The 20,948-nt window shown below is 34.6% G+C and overlaps 3 protein-coding genes, 1 non-coding gene and 1 pseudogene across 5 annotated transcripts; 2 read left to right on the top strand and 3 right to left on the bottom strand.

The window, feature by feature from the left end:
* Positions 1–204: 204 nt before the first annotated feature.
* Positions 205–1,939, top strand: LOC120174958 (40S ribosomal protein S15a-1-like). Its single transcript, XM_039181681.1, has 5 exons — positions 205–219; positions 522–601; positions 957–1,118; positions 1,236–1,396; positions 1,677–1,939. The coding sequence occupies exons 3-5, from the start codon at positions 986–988 to the stop codon at positions 1,773–1,775; spliced, it is 393 nt and encodes a 130-aa protein (XP_039037612.1). The 5' UTR covers positions 205–219; positions 522–601; positions 957–985; the 3' UTR covers positions 1,776–1,939.
* A 1,914-nt stretch (positions 1,940–3,853) lies between these two features.
* On the bottom strand, positions 3,854–4,423 carry LOC120174945 (zinc finger protein ZAT12-like). The gene has a single exon (XM_039181673.1). It carries the CDS (start codon positions 4,360–4,362, stop codon positions 3,868–3,870), a length of 495 nt encoding a protein of 164 aa, XP_039037604.1. The 5' UTR covers positions 4,363–4,423; the 3' UTR covers positions 3,854–3,867.
* A 2,225-nt stretch (positions 4,424–6,648) lies between these two features.
* On the top strand, positions 6,649–6,744 carry TRNAY-GUA. The gene is made up of 2 exons: positions 6,649–6,685; positions 6,709–6,744. It is a non-coding gene; the product is annotated as a tRNA-Tyr (tRNA).
* A 77-nt stretch (positions 6,745–6,821) lies between these two features.
* Positions 6,822–17,035, bottom strand: LOC120174956 (annotated as a pseudogene).
* Positions 17,036–18,400: 1,365 nt separating this feature from the next.
* Positions 18,401–20,719, bottom strand: LOC120174969 (protein UPSTREAM OF FLC-like). 2 transcript variants are annotated; one of them, XM_039181691.1, is made up of 4 exons: positions 20,447–20,719; positions 20,065–20,134; positions 19,213–19,968; positions 18,401–18,499 (listed from the first exon to the last, which is right to left on the bottom strand). In XM_039181691.1, the coding sequence occupies exons 1-4, from the start codon at positions 20,667–20,669 to the stop codon at positions 18,415–18,417; spliced, it is 1,134 nt and encodes a 377-aa protein (XP_039037622.1). In that variant the 5' UTR covers positions 20,670–20,719; the 3' UTR covers positions 18,401–18,414. The 2 variants fall into 2 exon arrangements, with proteins under 2 accessions (XP_039037622.1, XP_039037623.1); XM_039181692.1 differs by lacking the exon at positions 18,401–18,499 and having other exon boundaries at positions 19,209–19,968.
* Between the last annotated feature and the right edge of the window lie 229 nt (positions 20,720–20,948).

The following is a 20,948-nucleotide window of genomic DNA, read 5'->3' as shown; positions in this document are numbered from 1 at the left end:
AACCCATTCAACCCGACACTTAATCCTTTTAATTGGGTCAGATACTTAACTTCGTTAATTGGGCCTTCTGTCGTGGTTCTGTCAGTCCAGCAGATGAGTTTTTATTTAGAAGACGCGTATAAAACCATTAGTTCTCATAAAACCCTAGTTTTACTTCTTTTTCTGCTGTTTCTTCTGTTCACTAAAAATAAACTAGAAGCGGCAGCCCTTTTCGCTCAGGTAAGCTCTCATTTCTCCCAAATTTTAGAAACTTATCCACTTTTATCTGTTCAATTCTTCCAATGAAATCTCGTAGCGAATTTTATATGCTAATTTTAGTACCCTTTTTTTCTTTTACTGGATTTGAATTATCCTAGTTCCATTTTTTTAATTTTATCCTCTTTGTATTTTGCGTGTTATTGACATTTTCTGAGTCCAATTTCTTCGGCTTCTAGCCAAGTTAGGATAATTTGCCTCTGTGTAATACATAAGGTTTGGTTCCCTTACCATTTGTTTGTCTATAATCTATCTCCCAACTGCAGTTCCTCAGAGACGAGTAAACCATCCCCCGAGCTCGCCACCGGACATAGTTGACTTGAGCTCGACACCAGACATAGTCAAGGTAATCGACGCATCATCATTACGTGCCGGAAAATAGACATGTTATAGTTTTTTAAACGCAGTTAATATGGTTTGCTAGTAGTGGCCTACTAAAAAACATGACCAGCTGTAATCATATATGTTAATTATATGCGTGTGTTCGCTTTTAGCAAAAAAAAAAAAAATTTAATAGTGTCAGAATATTGCGTTTTGGTTGTAATGTTATTTTTCGTTTCTCTTTGATCAAGAGAGTGCGGCATATGGATGCCATTGACTGAAATTAGTGTTAGCTTAAAGAACGAATATGGTTTTTTATCCAATCTTTGAGCTGATGAATCCCTTTTCTGAACACTAAATGATTGATTGTTATTCATTAGAAAATATACAGTAATTTGCACTTAAGAAGATGGTGAGAGTCAGTGTTTTGAACGATGCACTTAAGAGCATGTACAATGCCGAGAAGAGAGGCAAACGACAGGTCATGATCAGGCCTTCCTCCAAAGTGATCATTAAGTTCCTTTTGGTCATGCAGAAGCATGGTTTGTTGATCTATACTCCCCACTCTTTTTCATTAAAAAATGAAGTTTTTTTGTACGTATAGTTGTAATATGAAAACGCTGATAATTTTTCTCCTTTTTTAATGATTGGCATTGCAGGTTACATTGGAGAGTTTGAGTATGTTGATGACCACAGAGCTGGCAAAATTGTGGTTGAACTGAACGGGAGGCTGAACAAGTGTGGTGTGATCAGTCCTCGTTTTGACATCGGAGTCAAAGAAATTGAGGGTTGGACTGCTAGGCTACTTCCTTCCAGACAGGTTAGCTTTGAAATTTTCCGATGTTTATTCTGTGTATTTACATTTCCATAAGAACCAGGATTTACTGAGATCAATAAATTCTTATTAGACAATCAAACAAAATATACACGAATGTTGATACTTCTGATCATGCATCATTATCTTGTTTTGTTGTTTAGTGGAATGCCTTCATTCTCATAGTCCACTAGATAAGGTTTTATGGTTGACATGAACTTGAGGAAGGTTTAGTCAACTGAAATGAGATTACTACAATATGCCATTTATGTGCTTTATATTGCAGTTTGGATACATCGTGCTCACCACATCGGCTGGCATCATGGACCACGAAGAGGCAAGAAGAAAGAACGTTGGGGGGAAAGTACTTGGTTTCTTCTACTGAGACAAATTTCCGAGATTTTCATTTTTGATTTCTCTTCATGTAGGACATGGTAGTTTTCCTCCGCCTATTTTTCGGTTATGATGTTTTTTCCCCCTCGAGATTATGAGTTGTTTGGTTTTTCCTTGAGTAATAGTTCTGTTGCAATGAACATGAAGTCTTTTACATAATTGTTAACTTTAAAGCCAAGCAATTAATTTCACGACCTTCTGTGCTCATATTTTTCCATCTAATAACAATTGACCGTTCATACACGCGTGTAATGATAACTTGTTTGGAAGCAAAAAAAATCCTCGACTTATATAAATTATTTAGTTGTCATTATCGTACTTTGAAGTGTATTTAATACTTCAGTTGCATACATTTTAAAGTGTTGGTACTATGCGTAAAATCTAAATAAAAGAGCAGTTTAGTCTTTGAATAAGATTGTGTTCTCGGAGTTGAAGCCTCTTCTGATGTTGGAATAGCTGAGATTCATCATCAAGAAACCGCTTGGATTCAACTGTAACAAATGAAGTTGAGGCAGTGTTCCCTGTTGCTTCTCTTTCTGATGTTAACAAGCGAAAAATATTTTTTTACAACAATTCTAAACAATTAAACCCTAAATTAAAATTTTCAAATACAAGTTTAAAAACAATGTCTAATTAACTCGAGCCTCTAAAAAAATGATTTCCTCTCTCTGTGCTACTCATCTTTTATTTTTTTTCATATTTCTTTCTTCTCTTCTTAGACCCATCGTTAATATCTGATTTTCATTATTTTTTTCTTTGGGTAAACTATGTGTTTAGTACTTAATTTATCTGTTTTAGTACTTAAATTTTCATTTTTATAAAAATCAAATATAACATTTAGTTTTTGTTTCATTTTTGGTATTCCTCTATTAAAAAACTTAACAGACAGGCTCGTCGGCCGTCGTATCTACAATCATCGACTGATGAAGCCCAAACTTTCCGCCCAAACTTTCCGACCCCTAAACGTGATTCCGACCTTCGTTTCACCGAGAAATGTCTCAATCTCCCCAAATTGATGATGAACTCTTCGATTTCTTCATTCTCTGATCTCCATGGTCCATTGTTCGATAATCTTGAAAGTGGGCCGTGTTGGTCGACTCATCATTCTCTCGTGGCCCATTGTTCAGATTGGTTGTTCGTCCACCAGAATTATGCTACATCAGTCAGTTCGTTAAATTTTTAATGACGGGTACTAAAATGAAAAAAAATAAACGTTAGGTATGATTTTGATAAAAAATGAAAGTTTAGGTACTAAAATTGGTCAAAACTGATAATTTAAGTACTAAACGTGTAATTTACTCTTTTTCTTTTCTTCCTCCATGTAATCTAGTTATAAACATGTTTGATCATTTGATTAATTAATGGATCTCTTATAAAACGTTCTTTATCTACTCATAATTATTAAAAATATTAATAAATACTCACAATTATTAAAAATATTAAATAAACAGTCATGATTATCGAAAATGACCCCCGACTAAATTGTATAAATTTACACATTTTTCTCCAGAAAACCAAGCCTTTAATTTTAAGCTATGGTTTAATTAGATGATCACGTACCAAAAAACAAGAAATAAGACATAGTTGGATATCTTATATGTTACCCCATTTTTTTATTCAATACTTATATTTGGTACATAAGTAATATCTCGAAGGAAAATTTAATTATTTTAAAATTTTTGTCGAGACATTAAGAAGTAGTAACACAAATTTAAACTTAAAAGTAGGATGACAGGTAAAAATCAAAGTAAAAAAATAATACATACGTAAAATCAATATTATTTATTAATTCTCTTAATTTGTATGAATAGTCAAAAAATATTAGGTGGTGTTAATTTATTGTTAATTCGTGTATTAATATATTAGGAAAAAATAAATTATAAAAGTTGAGTTAAATTGGTATATAAAATAGTAAAATTAAAGAATATATATCAATATAGTAAAAATGGAGTAAAAATAATCTCTGAAAAAACAGAAGTATATTCATTAAATAGTAAAAGAATGAAGAAATTAAATCCTATCTTCCTATATGCTATACTCAAGTAATAGGTCTCTTTACAATAAAAACAATAAAAAAAAGGATCCTATATAAAACAATGAACAACAGGAGTCGCCTCCACCTTCCCCAGCTTCAGCTCCAAATCTGTTCCCCAAGGCGTCAAGCTCAGATCCAGCACCAAATCACTTTCATCTTCGCTCCACTTATCCATCTCCGGCAACAAATCCCGAGTCACCAACCCTTCGTTTCCGGCAGCCCTGTGCCTCCTCATGTGACCGCCGAGAGCTTGGCCAATGGCGAATTCTAGACCACAAATCGAACACTCGTGGGTCTTCGGCTTCTTAGGTGAAACCGGAGCATCTTCTACCATTAGCCTCGGCTTCTTATGGCTCGCTCTATGACCTCCGAGTGCTTGAAAAGATGAAAACCTTTTGTTACACGTCTTGCATGCAAAGACACGACCACCACCGCCACCCTGGTAATGCTTCGATGCGTCGGTTTGGCCAATCTTTGATAGCAACATCAAGCAATTCGCCATATCCATGGCTTCCATTTCTGCAACTTCTCTGCCTCTCTTCATCTTAATATAATTTATTTATAAACTGTTTAAGAAGTCTTACAACTTTAGTTGGAAATCTGAAACGAAATAAAAAAGAGCTTTACTTGGAAATCTGCTGAGACTTTAGCTGTAGATATCTGGAAAGGAGATGAGTGAGGGCTTGGTTATTTATAGGTAGGACCGTAGGAGTTGGCGAGTGAGTGTTAAGTGGGAACACGGAATGTCCTAATGACGGATTTGACCGTGGTTGGGGTTTAAGAAATTAAAAACAGTGTTGGGTACTGTTTGTAGATTTGAAGGGTGGAAATGGGAATTTGAAGCCGCCACCCTTCGGCACGTCTGTTTCACCGCGTAGCTGAGTATGTTAAGAAAGAGTCGTTTGAGGCGACTCGGTAGGAATCTTCCTCGCAAATTCTACACTTTTTGCGGTGTTGGGAGTGTTATGTTACTTGCATCCCATACTCTGACTTTCTTGCGTGTGCCTCACGTCCCTTAAATTTTATTATTTATAGTTAATTATATTATGTTGTCGAATAGTTGTGTCAATAAATATATATATGTTGTCAATAAATTAAGAAAATTTTGAATTAATATAATATTATAATTATTTTAAATTATTAAAAATTAAATTATAAAATAATTTTTTATTTTAAAAAACTTATTATAAAATAATTACTGTATATTATAAAATAATAAATTTTAATAAATATAAAACTATTTTATAACAATTTAATACTATTAAAGAACAACAATAAGAGGGCCTTAATCCAGATAATAATAAATACAATTGGCAAGCTTTAAGTGACAAAAAATGTAATTAAAGAAAATAGAGAGTGAACGTGAAACTTGCTGCACAAAACCCTTATATTTATTAAATTCGCAATTCAGTCAAATAAATCCTTATTATTGATAGGAAAAAATATAAAGGTTTCCTTAACTGTGCGTATTATGTAAATTTCTATGTACCTACTTTCTATATGATCAGTTGAATGAAAATTAGCTCTATTTATTTGAACAAACACATATAATTAAAAAAAAAATAAACTAATAAACTATGTGATATAGTACAATAAAGCATCATATATAAGTGCGTCTTTACATATTATAAATTATTAATAATATAATGTATTTAAATATACAACAATACCTGAAAATAAATCAAAACAATCATCGTGTAGATATTTAAGAATATTATATTTTTGGATAAATTATGTATTTAGTCGTCCAACTATTCATGTGGTTCCATTTTGATCACTCAATAATTTTATTTTTCAATATCATACTTAACGTTATATTATGATCACCCGATTAAAAAAAATAATGGTGAGATTGACGTATCACCATTAAATAATGTCATGTTATCATTGAAAAAAATATCATGTTAGCAGTTTTGTTATTTTTTTTAACGTTAGATGAACAAAATGAAATAATAGTTGGATTGTCAAATACATAGTTTACCCGGAGGTTTCTTCTTCATTATTCAACGAGGACATAGTTAGTTAAGGAAGCTTCTTGATGTCACTAAAAGTATTGAAGAAACTAAGCGTTAATATAATGTATGGATGCTATCCTTTTCCGCTCATCAAACTGTCTTATGGACGATTCTATATTTCTAAAGCCATTTTATTGATTAATAAATATCGTCATGTCAGGTTGTTTGAGTTTGAACATTCTAAAAAGCCAAGGATTTGAGAAAACACGTGCAATGCATGCTTCAATTAAATATTACAATTCTCTGCGGGCTACCTAAACAGGAATCCCAGTTTGTTGTGGTTTTTTTTCTTCCCATCTTATAATGTAACCTTTTAAGGTATATCATATTTAGACAAATATTTTAAAACAAATTTAAATTGGAAGAAAAAAGGTGTAGAGGTAGATGCTATAGTTAGGTTCATGGATGGATTGAGATATTCATACGTACGGTTACCTTCATGAAAATTTAAATTTTATATAATTTACATTTTTTTGTATTTTTTTTATTGATGATATATTTTTATCTCTTTAAAATTTTATAAATTTATCTTATAACATAAAATAACGGGCTTTTTCCTGATTAAATTTAATTCTTGAGGTTTATAAGTTGGTTGGCGTTTCATTGAATCATAATCTCTTGAAAAATTTCACCGTCACAGTGACTGAATGCTTACCGAGCCTCTTACTGTTCCGAGAAATTCCAATCGAAAAAAGATGGAGTCTTATATTCAGACTAATCATTGCTGCTGTAGTGATCGATTACCCAGTGATCTTTCCCCTAATGCTGGATTTACAACTTGTCCTTTTACTTATCATTGACAATATTGTTCAAGACCGACCTTAGCTCAGTTGGTAGAGCGGAGGACTGTAGTAGGTTATTATATCTGACAGATTATCCTTAGGTCGCTGGTTCGATTCCGGCAGGTCGGAATTTTTTGTTTTCGATGATTTTTATTTTAGTACCAACTTTTATGAAATGAAAAAGATTATATTCAGACCATTTTGTATCAAGAATCAGGAATGGAAAAACAATTATTCTGCAGATTTCCTGGACAAGTAGAGAGAAAGTTTCTCTTAGGTGAACAGTGAACACCCTTGATGTCGATGGATCCGCAAATCTGTTGGCGGTAACCAAAATCATGGTCACGAGACAAAGGCATTTCATCCTGCACGTCATCTCCCAAGTCGATAAGATGTTATGAAGCAAGCAGCAAACCAGGATTATCCTAGGCAGCTTAGGTTTGTCGGGTCTCCACATTACCCCTTGGATGATCTTCCACATTTCCTTGAGCCTCGCCGATGCCCTGTGCGCCACAGCCGGGTCGCTGAATGTCTTTTGTTCAACTCGGCTCTTTATTCGGGTAGTTCTTTCCCTTCGTAAGGTATAATGAGATAAGGTAGTAGAGGATAGCCTACATTCAATCTCTCCCCTTTATCACACATATTACAGAAATTCGAACTCTGAAACACCAACCAGTCTTCGATTTTACCTGGCCAGCCAGTCACTATGTCCCTGAACCTCATTTCGGGGTCCACAACAGCCTGCAAGACCATGCTGTGATTCTTCTCGTGGTCGAGCCATACTTTACTTGCAGGGTCGGATGAAGGAAAACACATCATTACATGAGTAGTGTCTATCACACCACGGTTATTGGGAAGACCTTGAATCTTTTCAAATTTGGACTTTATTTCTGTCATTTGAACTTCAGTGGAAGGTCACTGCAGGTGGTGAAGACCCCTTTCTTCCATGGCCTCCACAAAGCGCCAGGTCAATTGCGAGACGGTTGAGTGGTGTAGCCCGAACGAATCACCTACTATCACAAGTGATTCACCGGAGTTAGCCTTCTTAAAGCTACGGCTGCTTGATCTTCAAAAGAAACAGGTTTACCATTTTAAAATTTAAAACTTCCCGGCTTAGCCATCATATCTTCCTTCACAAGTGAACATATGTAGTTGAAGGTTTTTCTTGAAATTTTGAAAACAGATTTGAACTTATCCAGACCTTTCGACGGTGATTGAAGACCTACAAAGAAAAAGATACAATAAGATGAAAACAGTATTTACTCATACGAAACATGTAGGGTTGGTGTAGATGATCTGCAGCATTTCATTCATAATTCTGAAACATTGTTTTAACTAACGATCAGCGTATCAATCAGAATATAACTTTTCTGGATCCTTTTTATTGGACCAAATACATATGTATACATACACACATGCATAAATTAATGTATTATGTAGGACAAAACATGCCCGTTTCAATACTTTAAATATGAAAACATTGCACATAATGCTGAAACATGACAGCTTTAGTTGAATCTGAACTGTGTCTAATACGCCTTAGGGCTGGTAAAAATCAAGAGATGACTGAAATGGTCACATTGACGTATTCGCAGCATAGAATTTTTGCTGGAAATATGCATGGTTTTCAGCTGCCGGTACTAACCAGGAAGTCATCTAGACAAGATCAATGTGTTTTCCTATTAATTATTATTATAAAGATGACTCACATTTTGTCAAGAGAGAAAAATGAAGATAAGTTACCGAACACGGACAACTACTCGTCATTTTTTTTCCAATGGACCCAATAAAAGAAAGATCATTAGGAAAAGGGCATTGGACATAATGTAATTTATGTGTCTTGTTCCCGTAGTGTATCAAATTCTGTAAGCAATCTTTTTAGGTAGGTTATGGTTGAAGAATTAGATTATCGGCCATTTAACTTTAATATATTCTAATTAACTAACGTTAACACGACCTGCATTAAAATTCAATATATCGTAACCAGTTTTCGTCCGGGCACGAATTTTTTTCTTGGCATGAAAAATAAAATGAATAAATAAATGATTTTGATTTAAAAAATATTTTGAGAGTCGCCATTGACCTTTTTGGGTTAGGTAGGTCAAATACTTAAAAAACATATTTTAAAATAGTTTTTAAGAAAACATAATTTAAAAGATAAATGATCTTACGTATAACCAAAAATTCATTCTTTTAATAATAAAAAGGGTTCGTGGTCGGTTACGTTTAGGGAAGGATTAGCACCCCTATTACGTCCAAAATTGGTACTTATTAATTATAAGTTGTCTCTATTATTAGAAATTTAAAAAATTCAAAGATATATTTAATTTATAATATTGTTATTTCAAATTTATAATCTTATGAAAATATATTAATTTAAATATAAATAAGATATTTATTTATTTAGAAATATCAGAAAAGGGCTTCTAGGTGCTTTAAGATAGCTCTTTTTTAATATTAAAAAATAAATAAGTATTAATAAAACATTTATCTAAAGATAATTAAAATATATATAATTTATAAAAGTAAGATAAAATGTATATTTTTTTAAATATCATAAAATTGACATCCAATTACTTTTAAACTGTCATTTCTTAATATTGAAAAATAAATAAATATTAAAATATAATTTTAAAAAGTAATTTATGTAAAATTAAATTATATTTTAATATATATATAAAGTAAAAGTAAGTAAATAAGTATTATTTATTATATATATATTTATATGGCTATATTATAACAATAATATTTAAATATATAAACATGTAAAATTAAGACATAAATAAACAATAATAAAATTAGAACTATATATTTAAAAGCAATAAAACTTTATAATAAATGAAAATATTTAAAATTAGTGACTAAATTATAATCTAATAAAATTAAATACCTAATTCATAATTAATTATTTAAAATTATAGGGATTAAACATATTATTTTACCCATATATCAATTTAGTGACTAAAATAAACATAATTAAAACAATATAATTTATATGTAAAATATTAAAATTTACAGTCTTAATTTTTAATTTAACCTTAATTATTTATATCTGGATTAAAATAAAATTCATTAAAATTAAAAGGGGCTTAAATAAGTTATTTATCCTAAATATATATATGAACTGATAATGACCAAATTATAAAGTACATAAAATTAAAAGGTTGAATTAAAATGATCAAAAATTGCTTTTTGTGACTAAATTGCAAAGTTACAAAAGTATGAGTGTTGCGGAAAGGGTTTTACCCTTATCAAATTACAAGCAAGCCCCTCATTAAAACTACGTCGTTTTGGTGAGGGTATAAATACCCTTTAAATGGCCCTAAAGGCCAAATTCTTTTCATTTTTTTTATTTTCTTCTCTCTCTTTAGAAGAGAAAAAAAATTTCTCTCCCCTTCTCTCTAGAGCCTCCGGCCGAAGGGAGCTATGGCACCGGCCACCCCCGCCGGCCACCGCATACGATGGCCGGAAAATACAAAATCTTCTCAAAATATAGATCAGACCACTCTAAGACCGATTCCGACCCCCGTTCTCCCTAAAAAACCTTTAATTTACTTAGATCTAAAAAATACCTTCGGGTATTTTGATTCTTTTCGCGGTGTAAGGAGGCTCCGACGAGGTAAGTTCCCTCTATCTCTTATCTTCTTTTCGTTGTTGGTCGTCCTTGCTTGCTCTCGTTGCTTGCTCGTGGTTTTGGTGGTTGTTCCTTTTTTTCTTCTGATTTTGCAGATTTGGTGGCTTTATAGCCACCACCAAGGCTCGCCATGGACCAGTTAATAGGGCGATTTTCCGGTGAGTCACCAAACTATGGTGATGACTCACCCTATAGCTTCAACGTGGAAGGGCAGCTGGCTTCTGGAAGCTGCTGGAAAGGGTGCTATAGTAGAGCTAAAACGTGGAGGGGCTGCTGCAGTTGGAAGTTGCTGGAATTTGCAACGTGGAGGGGCTGCTGCAGCTAAAAATTTAGTGTCTACACAATATAACAAGACAAGGATCGCAATGTATAGAGCAACTAAATTAAGATAAACCAGCTTATAGAAGTCAGCAGTTAAGAAACAAGCGAAGAAAACAAAGGAAACATATGTAAGAAGAAACTATCGATAGCAAGAAACAATAGTCCTTTCCCGGGTTTAATTTATGACCTAATCTAATAGTTACGAGACAACAAATCTTCCTACTTAAAACGAATTTCTCGCAGATTCAACAGCAACATTTTACTTAAACGAATTCAACATGATACATGTGCCCCAATCATGTGCTCACAATGGCAGGCATTTACTCTTTAGTGCCTTCTGCTGATATTTCAAGGAAGCCCTACTTGTACCGTAATGCGACAGAAAAAAAACAATAGTCTGAGAGATCTACCGGACAACGATAGCCACTTAGAAATGCATACTCAAGTTATCTACAATTACGTGCAGAAAAATGATTTAACAATAAGCCAACAACCATCCCCTTCTATTAACAACACCAAATGTAAGTTACGAACCAGTTTTCAACTGCATTAGCTATTTGAAAACAACATAAACACAATGGGATTCAAATGATTATCATATTCGAACAGAGTTACAGCTGAGTTTCCTCGAAAGTAGAGAGTATCGTAAAGCAACAACATTGCCGAAACATATAACCTTACATATTCTATACACTCATAACATTAAAACTGAAAAAAGAAGATTATCTTATCCTATTTCCCATTGAACAAACAAGTTTTAGGTGAAAAGTGTTGCGGAAGACGGTTATCAGATAGAGCAAAATCACAACTGATAATTTGAGAAAATAAAAATAAAGATAAAAGAGATAAAATTTACATGGAAAACCCCTAAATAATATAGAGTAAAAAACCACGGGCAACAGTAGAAGAATTTCACTATGAGAAAATAGGAATTACAACTTCTCTTGATCGACCAAGGAGAAAACAATGATAATTCTCTCTTGATAAAAAGGAGAAAACAACTCTCAATAAACTCTCTAAATTCTCTCTAGTATTGGAAGAAAGCTAGAATGCTTTGGGATGGTTTTTAAGCTAAATGAGCTAGGATATTTATAGTTGAAGATTAAGAACTAATTTGTAAATACCCTAAATTATAATGACTAAATTAGTATTTTTTACCATTTACAAAATTCAACAATATCAGACTGATTTTTTAACAAATCCATTGCACCTTTCGGTGCATTAAATTTATGCACCTTTCGGTGCATATAGTCAACAATCTCCCACTTGAAGATTTGATTGGAACAATCATATATTCACACCATTCTTTCTATCTTGTACCTTCATGTTGCTTACGTTTCTGACAGGCCACAGGAGGATCGACACCAGGTAAATTTATCAGCGTTGATCACCTTCGTCATGAAATCTGCTATGTTGTCTTTGGTATGGATCTTCTGCATATCTACTGTCCCTTCTTCCACCTTTTCGCGAATGAAATGGTATTGAACTCGTATGTGCTTTGTCCTTGAATGAAATAATGGATTCCTTGCTAGATGCAAGGCGCTTTGACTGTCACAAAACAGAGAGACATACTCTTGATTTTGCCCAAACTCCTCCAATAGCATCTTCAACCAAATTACTTCTTTACTGGCTTGTGTAGCTACTACATATTCTTCATCTTTTGTGGATGTAGCCACAACTGACTCAATTTTGAAACCCAGCTTACAACTCCACCAACAACTTTGAACACATACCCTGTAGTAGATTTGCTTTTATCCAAATCCCCTGCATAGTCAGAATCTACATACCCATTGATTTGTAAGTTTGATCCTCCCGTAACATAATGAAATATTTGAGGTCCCTTTGATGTATCTCAGGATTCTCTTTATTGTATTCCAATGCTCTTTGCCTGTATTCGCCATGTACCTACTAACCAATCCCACTGCTTGTGCAATGTCTGGTCTTGTGCATATCATAGCGAACATTAAACTTCCTACTGCTGATGCATACGGTACTCGAGACATCTCCATCCTCTCTTTTTCACTGTTAGGACTCATACTGGAAGATAATTTGAAGTTAATAGGAAGAGGGGTAGAAATTGGCTTACAATCTTGCATGCTGAATCGTGACAAGATCTTCTTCAAGTAATTCTTTTGTGAAAGCCAAATTTTCCTATTACTTCTGTCTCGGTGAATTTGTATCCCTAGAATCTTGTTTGCTGATCCCAAGTCCTTCATTTCAAATTCCCTAGCTAGTTGTGCCTTCAATTCTTCAATATGATCTTTGTTGGGTCCTACAACCAACATGTCATCCACATACAACAACAATATAACAAAATCGTTATCACCAGACCTCTTGAAATAAGCACAAGGGTCTGCATTAAGTCTGTTGTATCCAAGGCACATAATGAAAGAATCAAATCTCTTATACCAACACCTCAGCGCCTGCTTTAGACCGTACAAAGATTTGTTCAACCTGCAAACCAAGTTCTTCTTTTCTTTTTCTTCAAAACCTTCAGGCTTGAGCATATAAATTTCTTCTTCAAGATTTCCATGAAGAAAAGCTGTTTTAACATCTAGCTACTCTAGATGTAAGTCCAATATAACACACATTATCAAAACTACTCGAACTGTTGTTAGTCGAACCACAAGAGAAAATATTTCATTGAAATCAATACCTTCTTTTTGAGCATATCCTTTGACCACCAGTCTTGCACGATACCTCTCAACTTGATCGTCACCATTTCGCTTGATTTTGAAGACCCATTTGTTACCAATTGGCTTCCTTCCTTGTGGTAGTGGCACAAGGTCCCATGTATTATTTTTATGAAGGGCTTATATTTCTTCTTGCATCGCCATCATCCATAATGAAGCATCTGAGTTGTTTTATTGCCTCCTGGTATGTTGATGGCTCACCGTCCTCTGTTAAAAGACAGTATGCAATATTACCTTCTATAACATAATCTGAGTGCCAATTGGGACGTCTTCTCACACGATCTGATTGACGAGTTGTTGGAGCTTCAGAACTCTCCGGTTCTTGTTCATCATGTACTGGTTCTACTTCAGAAGAATCTCCTTGTTCAACCTCCTTTTCCACATGTATCTGTGTAGTCTCTGACTTTTCAATGCTATCATCGTCTTCTTTTCTTTTTAGTTTATCTTGTACAAAGATAACATCCCTGCTGATGATCACTTTGCGGGCAGTGGGATCCCACAAGTGATACCCCTTTACACAATCAGCATACCCCAAGAATTTGCATTTCCTGAATTTTGGATCCAGTTTTGAGATTTCTTGGGAGTTGTACATCACGTACAAAATACTTCCAAATACATGGAGGTTTGAATAATCAGCTGGTTTACCAGTACACATCTCCATTAGTGTCTTCAGCTCTATTGCAGTTGATGGAGCTCGATTCACCAAATAACAGGCGGTATTGACTGCTTCTGCCCAGAATGATTTTTCTAGGCTTGCATCCCTCAACATTGCTCTTGTTCTTTCTAACAAGGTTCTGTTCATCCGCTCTGCCACTCCATTTTGTTGAGGAGTGTTCGCCACTGTGAACTGTCTTTTGATGCCTTCTTTCCTGCAAAAGTCATCAAATTCTTCACTTGTGTATTCTCCTCCATTATCTGTTCTAAAACACTTGATCTTATTTCCAGAATCAAGTTCCACCCGCGCCTTGAAGTTTTTGAAAGTTGAAAACACTTCTGATTTTTTCTTAATAGGGTACACCCAACATCTGGAGTAGTCATCAATAAATGAGACAAAATATTTTACTCCGCCTAAGGATGTAACTGGTGCTTGCCATACGTCAAAGTGAACCAATTCTAGAACACTTTTGCCTCTAGAATTTGATTTGTTAAATTTCAACCGATACTGCTTACTTGTTATGCAATGCTCACACAAAGGAAGTGTTACCTTTGTTAAGCCTGAAAGTAGCTTTTGCTCCACAAGGATTTTCATTCCTTGTTCCGACATGTGTCCAAGTTTCTGATGCCATAGCATTGCAGAATCTGAACTACATGAGGCAACAGAGGCTTCTGCTTCTAGCAAAGTCTATCCCTTCAGGCATATATAAGTTTGCTGCTATCTTTTCGCCTTTCAGCATCACAAGCGCTCCACGGAACACCTTCATGATTTCATTATGTGTTTCAATATTGCTTGCATTATTATCCAAAAATCCGTAGGATAATAAATTTTTCTTCAGGCCTTTCACATGCCGCACATCTCGAACAACTTTAATTGTTCCATCATACATCTTCAATTTGATGGTTCCCATGCCAATGATCTCTAAGGCATGATCATTGCAACTATACACAGATTCTCCTGAGACAGGTTCATAATGATGGAACCATTCTCTTCTTGTGGTCATGTGATATGTTGCTCCCGAATCAATGAGCCATATATCTGCAAATCTTTTTCTGCCTTCCACGGTAGTTGGCACTTCACAACATAGAGAATCTCCATCATCTGAAGTGTTTGTGGTATTGCCTTGTGGATTGGAGTTTTTATTTAGACTCCAACAATCATTCTTCAAGTGACCTTTCTTTCCACAGTTGTAGCACTTTAAATTCTTCTTGCTCCTCGACTTCGATCTACCATGTTTGTGACTGCTGCTTTGGCCACGTTCTGTTGATCTCCCTCTCATCGTTGTCAACGCTTCTGCTTGTTGCAGGTTTACTTGTATGTCTTCCTTGTTCTTGCGCCAATTTTCTTCTTGGAGAACAGCAGTTGCAACGTCATCGAAGACTAGACTGGTGACATTACTGTTTGTCAAGTTGATGATGAGTTGATCATACGAATCAGGTAGACTTTGAAGTAGAAGTTCAACACGTTCTTGTTCTTCTATTGTACATCTTAAGGATGTAAGCTGAGAAAATAACATGTTCAGTGTGTTTAAGTGCTCCGTCACTAAAGTAGATTCTGACATCCGGAGAGTGTACAATTTCCTCTTAAGGAAAATTTTATTGTACAGTGATGTGGCCTCGTACAGTTTGGTGAGATGATCCCATATCTCCTTAGCTGTCTTCTTCTCCTCGATGCTTGACAATACTTCATCTGCTAATGCTAGATGAAAGTTTGCCATAGCATTCCCGTCCATTTCGATCCATTTGTTGTCATCTGTGAAATCCACCGGCCTTTCACTGATAGCTGCTAGACAACCGTCTTTTCTCAAGATGGCCTTCATCTTCAATTTCCACAATGAGAAATTTCTCCCATTGAATTTTTCAATATCAAATTTCGTTGCCATAGCTTCTTTTACGGATAGCTCCCACTATTTCACTATCGTGAATAGTTCTCTGGAACCTTCAAAGAATGGGTAATAACTTCTTACTTTCTTATGTTGGAGGATCCACCTTTTGGTGGCAACCACAAAGACAATAAGCAGATATTACACACTCTAATCTGGCTCGGATACCAATTGTTGCGGAAGACGGCTATCGTATAGAGTAAAATCACAACTGATAATTTGAGAAAATAAAAATGAAGATAAAAGAGACACAAAATTTATGTGGAAAACCCCTAAATAATATAGGGTAAAAAACCACGGGCAACGGTAGAAGAATTTCACTATGAGAAAATAGGAATTACAACTTCTCTCGATCGACCAAGGAGAAAACAATGATAATTATCTCTTGATAAAAAGGATAAAACAACTCTCAATAAACTCTCTAAATTCTCTCTAGTATTGGAAGAAAGCTAGAATGCTTTGGGATGGTTTTTAAACTAAATGAACTAGGGTATTTATAATTGAAGCTTAAGGACTAATTTGTAAATACCCTAAATTACAATGACTAAATTAACATTTTTATCATTTACAAAATTCAACAATGTCATACTGATTTTTTTACAAATCCATTGCACCTTTAGGTGCATTAAATTTATGCACCTTTCGGAGCATATAGTCAACTTACATATTCTATACAATCATAACATTAAAACTGAAAAAAAGAAGGTTATCTTATCCTCTTTCCCATTGAACAACAAATAGTATATAAACAAGTGTTAGGTGAAAAGAACAACTTGGAAGTTAGATTAGGGATCCTGCTTTTCAATGTATCAACATATAGAACTCAGATATGTTGTAAATCATAAAACCAGTAAAAACCTCCAAAACAAAGCTCAACCCATTGAACTGGAAACACAAATATATAACTTGACTATGATGTAAATAGTAAAGCAAGTCAAAAATTGCAAAAATTGAATTCAACCCAAAATTTAAATTTCCTCCCTGCCAAGAATGATCGACTGGAGCAACAGTTCAGAAATAAAGATGAGAAAAAGTTTGAAAACAGAAGGAAAAGTGAAGAACTCAAAGGAGCTGGAAGATACAGAGAAACTGTTAACACAAAACATACCATTCTTCTTCCTGGAAATCTCATCCCGCCAATCAATAGACCTTTCCTTCTCAGAAGAAGCAGAAGCATTCTCTTCAGGTTTCTTCTCTATCTTCCTTCTTTTCTTTGACCCTCTTGCAGGACTCATCAGCCCCAATTGAATCCAACAACAAAACCCAGTAACTCCAACAGAACAAAGATTGCAATAACTGTACTAGATTTCATCAAAAACACCAAAACAAGAACATAAACCATGATACCAAAACAAATCATTGAACCATGATATTGATTATAAACCGCTTCACAAAGAGATAAACAAAAAACAAGAAGGAAAAGAATCATAAAAGGGATAGTAAGTTAGTGACAAGTAACATGCAATAAATATATACGAAAGAAAGATAGTTGCCTCTGTGTTAATGGTGTTGAAAGCATGTAAAAAAAAAAAAACAGGCGAAGCTTTGGTGAAATTGGAAGGGCAAAAATAAAAGAGAAAGAGTCTAAAATATAGATTTTTGTGTTAAGCTTTTGGAGGGGTGCCCTTGAAATGCAGAGAAAAATATTATATGCGGAAATATTATCTGTCTATATATTTGTATATTCTGAGGATGATGAATGGTGTAGAAGGTAAAAGGACTGAAAATGTTATATTTGTTTGAATTTTAACACTACGAATAAAGTAGAACGAAATTATAAAGACCATTATAATAATATATTTTTATAATATTCAATTTAAATTAATTGTTTATTAATAATTACATTAAAAAAATAATCTCATCCATTTATTAATGCAAATTAATTGGTAGCAAACAAAATTAGTTTGTGTTAAAATAAATGAAAATAATTTATCTTTTTCATTATTTTAGAACTGAAATTCATATTGGATGATGGCTAAAAAATTAACATTACTTAGATATTTTTGAAAATATAAATGATAATATTTAAATTATATATAATCCATCGGTTCTTAAATTAAATACACTTATATTTAAGTGTATTTTAACTCGTTATTTCGTCAATCAAACTAAAGCTCAATATGTATTAAGTAGGTGTTCTACAAATCAAATGAAGGTATTGAAATTATTTATGGTGACATTAATACAAGTAGTACAAGTATTATATATCATATATTAATATTTTTTTATAATCGAACTAAGACTTAATTAAATACACACTGAATTTTAGACTCTCCCCATGGATTCCCATCCTTTTTTAGCAAAACCATTGGTTGTAAGAATTTGCTAAGTCATGGCAGGGCAGCCATGAAAGACTATTTTCCCACAATAATCAAGGAGCTAGCTAAAAGCACCAAGCCGAAGTCGACAATTTTTTACACAGTTGGAACATAAGAAGATTCCAATCCTAGTGTTTCCTCTAATCCTGCAATAGATTCCCACATAATTTGTGCTACAACACTTCCCCATTGTCATTTACTTGTCTGTTTTGTTACTAAACTACACATTGCTACAATTGGCATAGCTAGGCTCCAAAAATCTATTTAACATCATGTCTTTTGCTTCCACTTTCAAATCAGCTGTTTGCATTCATCTTCCCTTTTTTCTTCGTCGCCGGCATTCCATCAATCTCCTTTTCTTCCAACTGCAACTGCGAGCTCCTGATGAGAAAAAAAACAAAACAAAAACGTTCCCAAAATCAACCCAAAGGATAAAGCAACAAAAGCAAATCCCAAGAAGCTTAAACCATAACAGCATTCGTCTTTTTTCTTTGGTCCCTCCTGCAATCATTTATTGGGTAAGCATGGAGTAGAGTTCATTACATTGGACCACATTTGTGGACGGCCAGCATTTCAATATGTATATGTTTGGTAGCATGCAATACGAGAAAAGAACAGATATTGCAGACATACACATACTCCAGTACATAAACAATTGATTATATCTTTGACCATAACACACAAATCATTATATCTTTACCTCTGTCTTTCTGCGGAAGCCGTGTACAGATCTTATACTCAATGATTCTCTATGTATACGTGTATGTTTATTACTACTATTTGTTAAAATTTTGGCTTAATGTAAAAAAACTCTTTGACATTTGATTAAATAGTGATTTTAACCATTGTTTTGGAGCATTTTAACTTCAAAGTTTGGTATTAGTATAAAAAGACTCCTCAATAGATGAAAATGGTCAATTAACAAATGATTAACACTCCAAGACAATAAGTTTTTTACCTTAAAATAAAATGTTTAGGTCAATATACTTAAAAAAATTCTAAATAAAAAATGCTCATTTTAATAATTATTAAAAGATAATTTTAGTATTATGACTAAACTTTTAACAGAGCAGAACAATAAGTTTAGCAGTCACCTTTCAGCATTGCAAGATGAAGATTTTTTCAGATCGGGAGCTTCTTCTCTCTTGGTACCAACCAAGCTCCCACTAAAATACTCTTTACGTTCATGGCTACAATTCCCTGCTCCGCGCGGCAACCTCGATTTGTACTGTCCGATCAATGAGAACCCTTGATCTCTCTCCGAGTTGGTCACACATTCATTGACCGATACCGAACCGCACGATATCAACTGCATAAAAACAGCCGACGCTCTCATCCTCCCGCTACGGTTCAAGTTATCTTCTTTATTACCATCACCGTTGCTTAAAATCCGCCGCGCATCTGCTTTCATCAGGGATTCCAATGTCTCCGAGCTCGAATCCGACAGTGGAGGCGAAATGTCTTCCCTACTCAGCTCCGACTCTTGACTTGGGCTTTGCAACTTTTCGATTTTCGGTTCTTTAACCACCGGTTTTCTCCTCCTCCTCTTATCATTGGTCCGAGTCAAGGCGTCAGCAGCGAGTCTCCCAGACGAGTCGGAACTTGATTCACCCGTGTAAACTTTGTACTCATGCAGGTCAGTAGAACTTCGAGGCGGATCCCTCCGCCGTGTGATGGACTGAAAATCATAATCTTTGTCTGACTTTTCAGGCGACGTTACGTCGAGGGATTGAGGATTAATCGGGTGGTCGAGAATCTCCGTTCCTTTGAGAACGTATTCTTGGCCGTGAGATGGGTAAATAAAATCGTTTTCTGCTAAGTCGTGCCAAACGAAGCCGTTTTTGTAACTCCTGAGCTAGGAAAGAATGAAATATTAATATCGGACGGTGAAGAGTAAAGGTAATCCGATCGAACGTTTGGGAAATGGGAATAAATGAGAGTGTTACCGTTTGGAGGACCAAGAGTATTGATTTGCCATGCCTTTGCCTCGAAGAAGGTTGAGGCGGTTGATTACATCTGAAGAAGAAAAAAAAGCAATATATAGTCAAATTGCATTGCAGAGAAAATCCTAGAAATGGAAATCCTGGTAATTTTCTCAGCATCCAAACAGAGACAAGAAAAAAAAGGAAAGCTTTTGAAATTTAAACTTAAACCTTTCCCGCATCCTTTGTTAATGTATTTTCTACTATTTTTTTCATTACGAGAAAAGTGAAAGTTGGCTTTTTGTCAGGTGGAGCAGGGTATTATATACATTTGGCAGCAGGCAACGTGATAGAAAATTTAAAATTTTTATTGGAAACCAAACACGTAGAGAGTTGAGTTTCTCACCTTTGAGATAAAGTCCAGCATTAGAAGAGAGAGGAACTTCCATGAAATGAGGGTGTTGAAGGTAACCATTCCTACACAAGTAGTAAACAACAGCAACTTTTCTTTCAATAATGGAGGGTTCAATCCAGACTTTGTTTCTCTCGGGGCTTATTTCACTTGTCTCTTTCCACTTCCTTGAAAAGACCCCAGGCTCTGTCGTCCTCCCTCTAGAACTCATCGCCATTGTACTTTCCTTTTCTCTCTATCAGAGACCAAAAAAAAAGAACCCCAGAGATTAAGACATTACAAATGGGAGAAAATGGAGGTCAGAGAGAGAGATTTACCTGAAGGAGAAGATGAGAGGTGCAAAGGGCAGATAAGGGTTTTATAGGAAAATGAGGGGAGAGGTTTAAAAATGGGGAAGCGGCAGACAAACAGCTACGGAACAAAGGCGGATTTGATTCCAGTAGTTGCAGTAGAACTGTTTTAATGAAAGTCAATTTTCTTAATCAATTTAAATACG

Source organism: Hibiscus syriacus, unplaced genomic scaffold (assembly GCF_006381635.1).
Source record: "Hibiscus syriacus cultivar Baekdansim isolate YM2019G1 unplaced genomic scaffold, ASM638163v2 tig00112131_pilon, whole genome shotgun sequence".
NCBI classification, from domain to species: domain Eukaryota; kingdom Viridiplantae; phylum Streptophyta; class Magnoliopsida; order Malvales; family Malvaceae; genus Hibiscus; species Hibiscus syriacus.
This window is presented reverse-complemented; position numbering and strand designations above follow the sequence as displayed.

Coding starts and splice junctions, on each gene's coding strand:
- LOC120174958 (XM_039181681.1), top strand. CDS start 986: ATGGTGAGAGTCAGTGTTTTGAACGATGCACTTAAGAGCATGTACAAT. Junction 1,119..1,235: donor TTTGGTCATGCAGAAGCATG/GTTTGTTGATCT, acceptor TTGGCATTGCAG/GTTACATTGGAGAGTTTGAG. Junction 1,397..1,676: donor GGCTACTTCCTTCCAGACAG/GTTAGCTTTGAA, acceptor TTTATATTGCAG/TTTGGATACATCGTGCTCAC.
- LOC120174945 (XM_039181673.1), bottom strand. CDS start 4,362: ATGAAGAGAGGCAGAGAAGTTGCAGAAATGGAAGCCATGGATATGGCG.
- LOC120174969 (XM_039181691.1), bottom strand. CDS start 20,669: ATGGCGATGAGTTCTAGAGGGAGGACGACAGAGCCTGGGGTCTTTTCA. Junction 19,969..20,064: donor TACTCTTGGTCCTCCAAACG/GTAACACTCTCA, acceptor TTCCTAGCTCAG/GAGTTACAAAAACGGCTTCG. Junction 18,500..19,212: donor TCATCTTGCAATGCTGAAAG/GTGACTGCTAAA, acceptor TTTTCTCATCAG/GAGCTCGCAGTTGCAGTTGG.